Source organism: Buteo buteo, chromosome 4 (assembly GCF_964188355.1).
Source record: "Buteo buteo chromosome 4, bButBut1.hap1.1, whole genome shotgun sequence".
NCBI classification, from domain to species: domain Eukaryota; kingdom Metazoa; phylum Chordata; class Aves; order Accipitriformes; family Accipitridae; genus Buteo; species Buteo buteo.
Window position 1 is genome coordinate 38,082,840 of NC_134174.1, and position 13,699 is coordinate 38,096,538.

Consider the following 13,699-nt stretch of genomic DNA (forward strand, 5'->3'; position numbering starts at 1 on the left):
AGTGGGTTGTTAGGAAAATTGCTCTTAATTTAATAAGTGATAAATGAAAAGTTAAATCTCTTTCAATGCTGTGTTTGTTTCAGTGCTCTTTTTTTTCTGTTTGCAGCTGGATTAGCTCCTGAATTTCATTTCTGGTGTTCCGTTTCCTACCTCTGCAGAATTGCCTATTGCAGCAACTTCTATTAACAAAGCTCCCAAAACATGTAGCTAGGTGTCTGCATTTTAATGAACACTTGTAGCTGTAGCTGTCTATTTTAAAATTACAGTATAGCAGAAATTAAAAAAATTAAAAAGTCTTTTGTATTTGTGCTGTGTAGGATGGGCTTATTTTTAATTAGCTAGAAAAGCTAGTAACTTCTTGAGTATTATGATATTATGTAAAAGAATTAAAGCAAATTCTAAATCATCTGCTCAAGTTTCACAGACCTCTTAGTGCTTATTAAATAATTTTAATTTATTAGTAATATCCTGAAACTTCCCATTTCATAAAATAATCACTAAATACAGAATTTTCATGCTAAAACAGCATGTAAGATATTGCATTTCTAGCAAACTTTAAACTAATTTTAAATAGCTGTAGTATGTTTAATCATTTAGTTGAAATTGTAATTTTCTCGGAGATTAAATTCTCCCCTACCATGCTGTGAAAGTTTCTTACAGGTATTTATTTCACATGAATTAAAATGAAGTACTGAATAGTGAATTCACATTTGACTGTTTAATTAGCAATAATAAATGAAGATAAGTCTGCTTAATAATTAAACTTAAATTGAACTTCCCTATAACTGTGCATCTGATACGTGTTTCCAAGTATCAGAATCAGAAGTTAAGCCCTACTGTAAATTTATTTTTCTATGCAAGTTTGACACAAAAAGTAACTTCCATTTTTTATTTTGTACATTTAATTTTACAGGTTTTTAGTAATAAAGTAATGTTTTTACCAGTTTAATTATGAAATATTCCCTTGAATTTTAGGTATTTCTAAAATGTTAAGAAAAGGCCAAATACAACTTTTTGCATTTACTAATATTTAGTGTGCTTGTTGCATAAACCACATTGTTTAAAGTCAAACTTAACACAGCAATCAAAAATGTCAAAAAGACCTCAAATTCATATTTTTGTGGGAGCACCCTGTATTCCAGGCCTGCTGGAGGTGTCAGAGCAAAGCAGCTCAGCACCTGCTGCTGAAAACTGGAGAGAACTCTGCTGTTTGTATGATACACATAGTCTTTTTTCTGAAAAAGTCAAAGATGCTGACCACTTAGTGTTTCAGGCAGAAAGCTCTGTAGTCACAGCACTTCCTACAAATGATGATGGCTCTCAACAGTCTGAACAGGGGAGATTAATGGATACAAAAGAATATTTGTCTCTTGTACCTGCGGCAGTAACTTGTACCAGCACACCTAAGACCACCGAAAGTTTAATTTATTCTGATTTTCAAATACCTAAAGACAGATGCACACATGGAAATGTAAGCCAGGCTGCAGATCAACACCTTCCACAAAAATTTGCAGAATCAGCTAGGCAAGATAAACAATCACATGGCTGTTGTTCAGACCTCACTGAAAGAAAAGCTAGTCATTTAGAAGTCAACAGCTCTGACATTTCTGATTTGGTTGCCAGTACTAAGCAGATTACCATACACCTAAGGCCTGTGGGACAAGGTGTTCAATCGGATTGTAGAAGTGATCAGCATGAACATCTAAGTCAATATCTGGATATGTTTTTCCCCCCAAATCAAGAGTTAAAACCAAAAGGAGAACCAAGTGATTGTTCAGACTTTACAGTGTCAACAGATACTGAATTTCATAGTATAATGACATCAAGTCAGATGGCTGTTTTTGCACAAGATTGGAATGAGATGCAGAACAGAATCATAAAACTATCAGAAACAGGCAAAAAACCTGAAGAACGGCAGTGTGATCACTTCCAATTTTTTTCTGATGTTGGAACATGTCTTAATGTGCCTGAAAATGAATGTAAGGAAGAGTATAAAAGTTCCCTTGAACTTTTCAGCTCTGAGAGTGATGGGAAAAATGTTTGCTTTGAAGCTGCAAAACAGGAAGGAAGTGCTCAGGAAAATACAGAGAAGTCTCAAGAACTTAATGTTCCTGGTGAGCAATTTGTAAATGAAATCTGTATTGAACCATTGAGCTCAGGAGTATTGTGCTCTCAAGTAGACAGTTGTCACAGGAGCTCTTCTAAAATAGCCCGGAAGTGTGAAGATTCCTTTCATATTTTTCACTCAGCATTCAAAAGACAGCTGAAATCAAAGAGAGCTAAACTGAATTCTTCTCCAGCTGATCCTGGGATGAAAGTGGATCAAGAGAGGATGACAGTGTTCAAGAAACTTCAAAAGAAATTATCACCACTTAAGAATTGCTGCAGTAAAAATCAAAAGTACAATGTTTTGGTCACAATAGTACATCCTTGTCATATCAAAGAAATACAGGTGAAGAGTAGACCAAAATCTTCACGTAAAGTTCCTGTAGCAACAATTGTAGTTATTGACCAGTCAGAAATTGAGAGAAAGGTGGTGCTGTGGCATGGTGCTGCGTTTTGGTCACTCACTGTGTTTCCTGGGGATATTGTACTGCTTACAGGTGAGAATTCCTTTATTTGTCTTTTTAAAATGTGGATCTTTAAAGTGCCTGTTTGAAATAGAACAATATGTAATCAGTAATTTGGAATCATGGCTAAGCATTTGTAAGTATCTTTCTTGCATCATTCAACATCACTTTGAATTCTCAGTCATCCTTCCAGTGGAACATCAACTGTCCCACAGAAGTTTGCCCGTCTCTTATGTGTAGTCTTTGGTTTGAGACACAGCAGTGCATTGACACTACAGCAGTGCCATAGGTAGTCAGGTGTATTCCGGAACTTGTCAGTGTTTTAAAACAGTTTTTTCTCAAAGGTACAAGTCCTATTACAAACCAGATGTGCTAGTTGTTTGATTTGTAGACTTCTTTGTAATTCTCTGCTGTTGGACCGGCAGATGGACCAGAAAATTGTGATGTTACAATTAGTCTCAGGGTGAGAAATACTTTTCCTCCTGTGAAGGACTTTGTAGCTTAGCAGTAGCATCTTTAGAGGGATCATGTCATTAACTCGTAACTGACACAGACTGCAGAAATATAAAATGCTGTTTGCAGTTCACCTTTTTCATAACATGTCAGCTAATAATGAAGATTCCTCCTGATAAATCCTTTGTACTCTTTAATATCTGACAGGAGTAGAACGCTTTCTCTTTAAAGAACACATCTCATGTAAGAATGCAGTACTATAAAAATGAAATTGCACCTAATTTAGGGCTGGAGTTGACTGGAACTTGATAGTAATCTGTCCATTTAGGTTCTGCAATGTGCAAAAAATTACACAATATAAAATTGTTTGACTGCTACTACAGTTTAAGATGCCTATTTCTCTTTGTTAAGAGTTCTTTAAGTGCTTATAGGGAAGTGCAAAGGTAGATATTTGTCATGGTTTAACCCCAGTCAGCAACTAAGCACCACGCAGCTGCTCACTCACTCCCCACACCCTGCAGTCGGATGGGGGAGGAAATCAGGAAAAAAGTAAAACTTGTGGGTTGGGATAAGAATGGTTTAATAGAACAGAAAAGAAGAAACTAATAATGATGATAACACTGATAAAATGACAACACTAGTAATAAAAGGATTGGAATGTACAAATTATGCGCAGGGCAATTGCTCACCACCCACTGACCAACACCCAGCTAGTCCCCGAGCGGCGATTCCCCACCCCCCCTTCCCATTTCCTATACTAGATGGGACATCCCATGGTATGGAATACACCGTTGGCCAGTTTGGGTCAGGTGCCCTGGCTGTGTCCTGTGCCAACTTCTTGTGCCCCTCCAGCTTTCTCGCTGGCTGGGCATGAGAAGCTGAAAAATCCTTCACTATAGTCTAAACATTACTTAGCAACAACTGAAAACTTCAATGTTATCAACATTCTTCACATACTGAACTCAAACCATAGCACTGTACCAGCTACTAGGAAGACAGTTAACTCTATCCCAGCTGAAACCAGGACAATATTTTAAAGAGATTGAAGATAAGTTGGGCTTTTTCTTTTCTGCTTAGACATTCTCATCTCAAAATACATCAAAAGTGTTTCTGGGTAAGCCTAGTACTTTACTAGTCATTCTGAAATGTTGCACAATAATAATTTACCCAACACAGTCACTCACTTCACTTATACAGTACCTGCTATGAGGCTATTGAATATTTTATATGAATTGAAGAATTACATCAAACTACTGAGAAAAATTGATTAACTCATTGTAAATGGTGTTGGCAGATTATAAAAAAAATTAATTTATTTCCAAGTGATATCTTTCAAACTCTTTCATACCTGTATGTATGATGGTTCTATAGTCAAGAAAAGTGTGATACACTTCAATATTGTTGATACATGAGTTGATAAGGTTGCTTTTTTTCTTGCAGATATAATAATGTATGAGAATCTTTGGTGTGGAGAAATCATGCTGCAATCTACATTTGCCAGTCAGTTACTGAATCTGGGGAACTGCTCAGCTCTCAATCCAGAAGAATGTAAGATTATAGTGCATAAATTTCCACAAAAATCACAGTAAAATAGCTATTTAAAGTACTCTGTTTTGTTGGCAATGCCTCGTACCCAGGATAAAGTGGAAATGCGAGCAACTGAGGTGTACGAAACACCTATAAAGTATGACAGGAACACCTGTGGACAAGGTGTGGTCATGATGACATCAGATAGGCATGTGTAGTTTATGGTAATGTTGGGTGCTTACCATTCAAGACTCTGAGAAACTGAAGAAACAGCAGTTATTCCAGGACTCAACCATAAAGGTTTCATGAGGATTAAATTTTTCACAAGAATTTTAGAGACTTACAGAGTAAGTAGATTCATGCAGGGAAAGTAACTCATTGCAGGCTATTAAGCACAGTTTTTAAAGATACCTGAACCACAGAGGGTTGGAGATTAAGGGGAAAATACAGTGGAAGTATCACTGTGAATTTGCATTGTTCTTACTGTCTTCCTGATGTCCATTATTGCCAGCTATTTAAGGCAGGTTCTGGGGTGAATGATCAAGAGTGGCTGTTCTTCTTACCAAGCTATGATACAAGATTTCTTTCCTGTTTTTGGTGTAGTGTAAAATACTGTACTTAGTTTAACTTTGGGGTGTTATCAAGGGGAGGCAGACAAAGTACAGTTTAATTTTGGATCAAGTGTTACACTTCTCAAGAATTTCTTTCCTTAGAATTATTGTGAAATGGTTTTGGTTTTGTCCAAAATGTACCAACTGATAAATTTTGTACTTCTAAGCTTAAAAAAAAAAAGGGTGTCCTTTTAACTTTGTTTTTTCATATAAGTTTATCCTATAGTGGATGGTGGTGTTCTCCATAGCTTACTGGCATACATATCATCAGAATTTCCACACTTTGGAGACATTCCACAAAGACAAGTTCAGAGGCTGGATAGTGTTCAGTATATGCAGCTAGACCAGCTCCAGGCAAATACATTGGTTCACTCTATCTTGAAAATTATCAACATTGTTGTATTAACAGGTAAGTTCATGCACTAGACTTTAATTTCCAAAATTTCAACAATAGGTAAAACTTAAATAGTAATTTTGCAAGGCAATTCTGGTTGTTTCCCATTCCATACACCATTGTTCGACACAGGAGTCACAAGTAAAACGTTTGTAATGTTCCACTTATGGGGGGCATAGGAGTTAGAGACAGAAAGGAAATAAAGACTGTAGTCAGCTTCTGAAAGGAGGTTATAGCACACTAGTGCTGATCCATAGCATACATGTGTCTGGGAGAAGCGTGCAGGCAGGGGGCACTGGTGATCAGTGTTGCTACTCACTGAGGGATTGGTGTGTTTTCACTAGGGAATGAGTGCTCACCATAGACTGCAGTTACTAATGTACTGACTTGTCAGTGAGATGGCTTGAGCATCTCCACAGCTCCAAATAGTGTGGTACCTGATCTTCAATAAGACAGATGATTGAAGAGAGATGCAGGTACAAAGTATAGTGTTGGGAGGTGGAATGGCAGCAGGAATATATTAGATATGAGGAGTTTGCACTCAAAATCCTTCTCAGGAAAGTTAGGTGTGTATAGCCGGACTGCTGAAAAGAGGAAGATGCTGCAGTTATGGTAGCGGAACATATATATGTTTTTTAATGGCTTTTGAAATTTGAGAGATACATTCTTGCTGTAGACCACTGCTTGAGAAAGGGGGCTGGTTTATGAATATGTCATGTGGGACAGTCAAGCTTTACTAATTCAAAGCTCACCTGCCAATTACCTTCCATGTAAGCATCCTGTCATTAAAGGAAAATTTGATTGCACTATAAATCATGTTATTCAGAATGAAGTAAGTTACTGATTATTTTAATCTAATGTTTTAGGATTTGCTTGCCTTTCTTACTTTATAATGGAACTGTGTTGCTCTCTTATAATGTTTTCTTTGAAACATTTCCTGTTTATTTCTTTCTATTTTTCTCTTACTTTGAATAAATTTTTAAAGCTAAGCATTCCTGGTTTCTTAAATACATGCAATATTTATTTATAATAATCCTTACTTGTGTGCCTTTTTGTACAAGTTCTTTTTGATTTTCAACACTGGAAAATGCACAGTATGAAACTACTAGATGTCTTACTGTGATACTCCTATTTATTCCACATGGGCACAACAGAGAAATACCTCATTAATATAATTTGTTTTGGAAATCTGAGTTTCCTGTATATTTTTATTGCAAAGACTCCTCTCCCCCAAAGAATGATGGTCAACAGTCTATGTCTGATTTGAGTTTATTCTTCTGTCACACATTCCTTTTCTTCTAATAGTGAATGCAGTTATTTCAAGATTCCTTTTGCTGAAGCAATTTTCCATGTTAAAATTAATAATTTGTTTCCATTTCTTCATAATCAGGCCTTACAGCTGCTTTCTAGCATCATCTCCACCTTCTGAAATGAACAAAACCAAATTATCTTGGGGCATTCTCAGTATTTCATGTAGTGGCTTGCCATTGATTTTAACATGCTTTGGGCAGTTGAAGACCACTGTACCTACCTGGAAAAGCAGTCTTCCTCTCTTCTTCCTGCATAACTGTTCTGATTATCTTTTCTTTACAGTACCACTGTTTCTTAGTGCTTGACTTCAAGCTTTGCACATAAATCTGATCATACTGCATTATCATCTTGTATTTATAAGATTCACATTTTTACCGAGACTGTCAATATCATGTTTATTCATTATAAATGGAGAATTTTGAAGATAGAAGTCTTCATGATTTATTATTGTACATAAATCTCAGAACTGTTAGATATTTAAAGCAAGAGTTCTTGTTCTAAAATTATTTATAAAAAATACTGTGGTTTTAGTGTGCAGATGAAACTTACACGTAGTATCCTGGGTAAGAGTGCTGTAGAGCTCTTAATTGTTTCAATTTATATGTACTGTTACTAATCCTCTTAGTGTCCTTGTACATGACTATAGTTTCCTTTTTCATGTGAAAAATTCTAGAGAAATGTTCCTCTCAGTGTATTCCACAGAAGTTACAGGAAATTTAACTTCCGATTATGACAGTTTGTTGTTGAGAGATTGAGTACAATTTCTTTCCACTTATACCAGTCAGGATGAGTGGGAGCTGAAAGATGTTCAGACACCTGCTGTTTCAAAGGGAGGTGTCCACTTGCTGAGTATTTAGGTGGATAAAGGTGAATTAATATACTTTATGCATTCCTTGAAACTAGAATCATTTTGTTGAAGAAATGAGATTGCTTTCATTCTGTCCTGAAGAAATTGTAGGTGTATTCTTGTTTGCTTATAATTGTACCGTAAAATATGTTAGCAGCATGATTTTATCTTAATATTGAGGCATGTGGGGTTTGTGTGTTTATATGCTTTTTACTGTGGAAGTTGTACAATTTCAAACTTTTTCAGAATCTGTGTATAGCTACAGAGGTGGCAGCCAAAGAAAAATTATTCTAACAGTAGAACAGAACAGAGATCAACACTATAGGATGGTGCTGTGGGGAGCAGGAGCTGCCTGGTGCCCTCAACTTCAAAGGAAAAAAGGTAAGGTCCTTGTACCCATAGGTAGCTGTAGAAGAATTTTTGTGATGCTATTAACATCTTTAAAATGTGCAGCTGGTAACTTTTTTCCATTCACCCTTTAAATACTCTTCTTGGAAGGGCAACATATTTGATACCAATTTTAACATGTCTTCTCTGTTTAGAAGCAGTGCCATCAGCAAAAGAATTTGAATGCACTCACTTTAGAAGACTGAGAAAGCATAAGTATTTAGAAACTTGAATCTAGATATAAGATGCAGTGGTGCCTAGTTATGTGACTATAAAAGAATCTTGAATGTTAACTATGTTATCAGTTTTGCTGAGTCTTCCTTATTGTTGTCTGGTTTAGCATGAATTGCTGGGGTTTTCTCTAGTTCTGATTTTCATTCTCTGCTTTCCACCTTACTACAGTGCCAGGCTTTATATGCTAACAGTCTTGCTATCAAGTTTAGCTGTAAATGACTAAAAGCATCTCTTGCAAGAATTACATAGCCTGTGTTTTAGCAGTGACTACTACCAAATTTTTGTTTTATTCCTCGCTTTGCTATTTTAAAATAAGGCAACTAGGTTTTTGTTAAATTGATAACTTAAGAGTTTGTATTTCTGATCAATGGATACACTTAAGTAAATGCTGTATTACTTGAAGCACTGAATATGTCTGCCTAAAAAGCCAATTTTTGTATAGCACAAAATAAAACCCAGAGAAGCTAAACAACCTCATAGTGCATCTTTACATATTAAATGTAGACACTCTGAATTCTGCCAGTTCTGCTTCAATTTATAAGTAATCTCTGCTCCTAGAAATCATTTAACTGCAAGAACTACCTCTTAAACTACTTGAAGAAGATGGTCCAATTTAAGCATTAATCAATTAACTTTATTGCATAATATCTACATGGCTCTTATTTTTGTGCATACTTCAGAGTAAGTAGGTATATGCTGTTCTTTAGAACAGCTTAGAAATCTTATAGAATTTAGTATGGTAGAATTTTAATCTTTTTTTCTAGCTGCAAAAAGAAGATACCAAAGGTAATTTCTAAGACACAGTAATATATCATTCTTTGATGCTTAAAGCAGAAAAGTATGAGATGTAGGTCTCTGTAGCATTAACTGTTTGTATTTGATGTAAAGCTTGTGTCTTATTCTCCAGCTAGTATTCTGTTGGCATTTTAATGATTAAAAATTATCTGAAATTCAAGATAAGAGTGATTTCTCAACTATTCAAATACTTAATCTCAGACAAACCATGAACATTTGATCCCAGTAAGATAGCCAAAAAGATAAATTCACATGATACTAAAGCATACACAACAGCTAAATAGTGTGAGTGGGTTACAGGAAGAGCATGATGTCCATCCTTGCTAGGAGTCATGGCATAGCTGTGGTGTGTGTTTACTGGTTGTACTAGCAGATCAGAAACCTCATAGTCTTGTAGAGGAAGGTATGGAGACTTGTGATTTTTAAACTGTCTACATACTTAAAATACATAAGACTATACAGTTCTAGAGCATCTAAAAATTGTTGGCAGTATGTATTGGGTTTGCGTGGCAAGGTTTTGGTAGTGGTGGGGCTACAGGGGTGACTTCTGTGAGAAGCTGCTAGAAGCTTCCCTCATGTCTGACAGAGCCAATGCCAGCTGGCTCCAAGACGGACCTGCCACTGGCCAAGGCTGAGCCCATCAGCGACGGTGGTAGTGCCTCTGGGATAACAGATTTAAGAAGGGGAAAAAAGTTGCTGTGGGACAGAAACTGCAGCTGGAGGGAGGAGTGAGAAGATGTGAGAGAAACAGCCCTGCAGACCCCCAGGTCAGTGCAGAAGGAGGGGAGGAGATGCTCCAGGTGCTGGAGCAGAGATTCCCCTGCAGCCCATGGGGAAGACCCTGGTGAGGCAGGCTGTCTCCCTGCAGCCCACAGAGGTCCATGGTGGAGCAGATCTCCACCTGCAGCCTGGGGAGGACCCCACGCCGGAGCAGGTGGATGCCCAAAGGAGGCTGTGACCCCGTGGGAAGCCCACGCTGGAGCAGGCTCCTGGCAGGACCTGCAGACCTGTGGAGAGAGGAGCCCATGCTGAAGCAGGTTTGCTGGCAGGACTTGTGACCCCACGGGGGACCCACGCTGGAGCAGTTCCTGAAGAACTGCAGCCCGTGGGAAGTTGGAGAAGTTCATGGAGGACTGTCTCCCATGGGAGGGACCCCACGCTGGAGCAGGGGAAGAGTGATGAGTCCTGCCCCTGAGGAGGAAGGAGCAGCAGAGACAATGTGTCATGATGAACTACTGTAACCCCCATTCCCCATCCCCCTGTGCTGCTGGGCAGGGGGATAGAGTATTCAGGAGTGAAGCTGTGCCTGGGAAGAAGGGAGGGGTGGGGAGAAGGTGTTTTAAGATTTGGTTTTATTTCTCATTACCCTGCTCTGATTTGATTGGCTATAAGTTAAGTTAGTTTTTTTCCCCAAGTCAAGTCTGTTTTGCCTGTGATGGTAGTTGGCTGAGTGATTTCTCCCTGTCCTTATCCTGACCCATGAGCCTTTTGTTCTCCCCTGTCCAGTTGAGGAGAGGAAGTGATAGAGTGGCTGTGTGGTGCTTATTTGCTGGCTGGGGTTAAACCATGTCACAGTAAAAGTTAAATATTTTTCATCTCTTGCTGAAAATCAGTCCAAGCTTCCAGTATACAGTCATCAGACATTCCATTAATGCTTTACACTCATCTGGTTTAAATTACAAAAAAAATTTCTGTAAACTTGATTACTTATAGTTTACTCATGTTTTGTGATCAGTTTTCTAAGCAACAGGGGAATGTTGAAGATCTGAATAATAGGTTAAATTCAGGTATCAACCAAATATTGTATCCTAGTTGGACTATGTCTTCTACTTCCGTATATCCCCTCTTGCCAAGTGCCTGTTTGTTTCCCCCTGTTTTGATTTTCCCTCAGTGTTGCTGTAGTGTTACTGCCTGAATCTTGCTTGGGGCTGGAGCATACTTAGTTCAGGGGGGCTGCAAGATCTCTATCAGATATGAGGTGCATGAAACTAGACTGATGCTCGGAGGAAAAGGGTTTTGGTGAGTATTTTGCTATAAGACACTGCGTCTGACAGCAGATTTTTCAGGAGCTTGCAATTTTAGCAAGTTACCACCAAAAATCAGACTAATCCAAAATATGAAAATACTAAAACACACTAATAAAATGCTTACACAAACACTGGAATACATAAAAAACAAACACCTCAGTTTTTCTAGCCTTATTTCCGAAAACAATTATTTTGCTGCAACTTTCAGCTTGAGCAAACATGGGAAAAAATAACAGCCTAAATGGTTATCAGACTTGATTAGTAGGTGAATATTGGATTCTTATAACAAAGTGAAGGATGACCCAAAATGTATTGCTTTTCTGTAATCTCCATTTTTAAAGTATTTTTCTTTATGACAGAGTCAATTGGAAGATGGAAAATTAATTCATATTTTTAAATCGGAACATTGTGGAGATAAAAGTTGAAAAAACAGGGACATATTAAAGATGGAAGTTGATTAATAACATAAAGACTTTTTTTCTAGACATTGCCAACTTTTCCTTATTAGAGCTGACAAGAAATTTCAGAACTGGTTTCTGTTTCAAAACATTGAGTTGTCTTGAAAGCTGAATTTTGTACAAGTGAAAGCATCATTCTGTATTGGGAGGACTCAAGCAGAGTTTATAGGGAAAGAAAAGGAAAAACCCTACATGTCATCAGGCTTGAAATAAAGTTGCCAGAGCTAAGCATATGAGACTGTCTTACTGATTTGTTTCTCAATCTTGTAAGTGACCTTGGCTTTCTATAAATTAAGGTATAGACAGTAAACACTTCTGTTTGCTTTTTTGTTCTGTAGATCACATATGGGACTTTAGATACCTTCTGGTCCAACATAGTTCTGTCTCAGGTGACTTTGAACTGCACACAACTCCATGGTCATCCTGTGAGTGCTTGTTTGATGATGACAAAAGGGCAATTGAATTTAAAGAAAAGTTTCAGAAAAGCAAAGCATCCCTCATGCAAATGACAAAGCTCTCAGCACATTTGGAGGAAAAATGCTCAGGTAAAGTTTTCCACAGCTCTCTAATGTCTTGTGCCGTGCATAACTAAGCAAAATAAATGCTTTGTTGATCAAGTAAAAGACTTTTTTGCAAGTTAGCACAGTTCTGGGAGTCTGAATTTATTCTGGAGGCTGCTGCTCAGTACCTAGCCAAACTGTGAATGCAGCCTTCATTCAGTGAGCCCAGAGGTGAGATAGATGTGGTATATGGTACCATAAAAAGATAGCTTTGGAACATAGGGAAAAATGCTTCCTTTTGTTGTCCACACCAGCCAGTCTAGTAATGATGCGATTAATTGCTGAAAGTTTGTTGAATAGTGTTTCTCTGAAACTGGAATTCTCTAAGGCAAAAGTAAAATAGCTACTGCTATTGAAAACTTCTTACAAAAGAGCAAATAAAACATTTTGCACAGTTATCCCCTCCCAGATAAACCTAGAAGATTGCTAAGGTTGGTGTTAAACATTAAGAAGTAACTACACAAAGTTAGTATTGCAGCATCTAACTTTAGTTTATGTATAAATAGTAGAAAGCGAAGTTGTTAAAACTATGCTTTTCAGTGTCTCTGAATTAGCGTAGAGGAAAAGCAATTGGAAATTATTTGCACAATTCTGATCTCTTGATTTCTCACTCAGGGTCTTCTATAGTGGCATCTACCACAATAGTACCTGAAAATATAGTACTTCTATACATTTTAAAATAATATTTAACCACAATGATTTTTCACTGCATGTATCATCTCTAAAAATATGAGCATGTGCTACTAAAGGAAAAAAAAACCAGAAAGTTTTACTGGTAATGATTTTGGTTTTGAATCAACTGTAACCCTTGCTTTTGCTTTCAGTTACATATAAAAATGAATGCAGATTTGATTGAAATTGCTTTTGTAGGAGTGATTCAAGTGAAAGCCCGTATCTTAGAACTGAAGTTTACCATTTCAACTGGTCAATACAAGCAACTCGTCTTCCATGCTGACACTTCACTGGAGTGTGTTTTGGCTTCTCTGCCTATGATTACATATTCAGGTTGTGCTAAATGTGGTTTGGAACTACAGGCAGATGAGAACATGATCTACAAGCAATGTGTTCGATGTTTGCCATACAACAAAGTAAAAATGTTCTACAGGTAAACAAAGTAAAACTAAAATAATGTGTACTAGTAGGGAAGTAAACTATGAATTTCTCTATTTTAAGTTCCCCCATATATAAAATTCTGTATTTAAGGTGTGGTTAGCAATTCCTGTTTTTCTAATGAATTTTCAAGGAGCTGTTCTTGAATTTCTGTATTATATTGCCATTATTTATAAGTGATATTCTTTGTTTAAGTGTAACTTTTTAATTTCTTAGAATACTACGTCATACAGTAACAACATTTCCCCAGTACCGTGTCAGTAAGTTAAGATGGAGTAGGAGCTTGAGGACCAAAGGAAAACTCCTTGAGTGTCTTGTTTCAGCCTAAGTTTGAAATGGTGAACGCACAACCATATTTTTAAACTGATTAATCAATTTTAGCCTTTCAGAAATAATATTAACAAATGTTTTCAAT

At 37.1% G+C, this 13,699-nt stretch overlaps 1 protein-coding gene across 14 annotated transcripts in view; it reads left to right on the forward strand.

The window, feature by feature from the left end:
* The window catches only part of SHLD2 (shieldin complex subunit 2), a 44,363-nt gene that overhangs the window by 23,968 nt on the left and 6,696 nt on the right, over positions 1-13,699 (forward strand). For all 14 annotated transcript variants that reach the window (XR_012650086.1, XM_075025569.1, XM_075025576.1 and 11 more), the window contains 6 exons: positions 107-2,603; positions 4,464-4,571; positions 5,376-5,570; positions 7,960-8,094; positions 11,953-12,159; positions 13,045-13,279. Coding sequence is in view for 13 of the 14 variants with exons in the window: in XM_075025569.1 (XP_074881670.1) it covers positions 1,091-2,603; positions 4,464-4,571; positions 5,376-5,570; positions 7,960-8,094; positions 11,953-12,159; positions 13,045-13,279 (2,393 nt within the window). In the remaining variant the exon portion in view is untranslated. The remainder of the gene's footprint in view (positions 1-106; positions 2,604-4,463; positions 4,572-5,375; positions 5,571-7,959; positions 8,095-11,952; positions 12,160-13,044; positions 13,280-13,699) is intronic.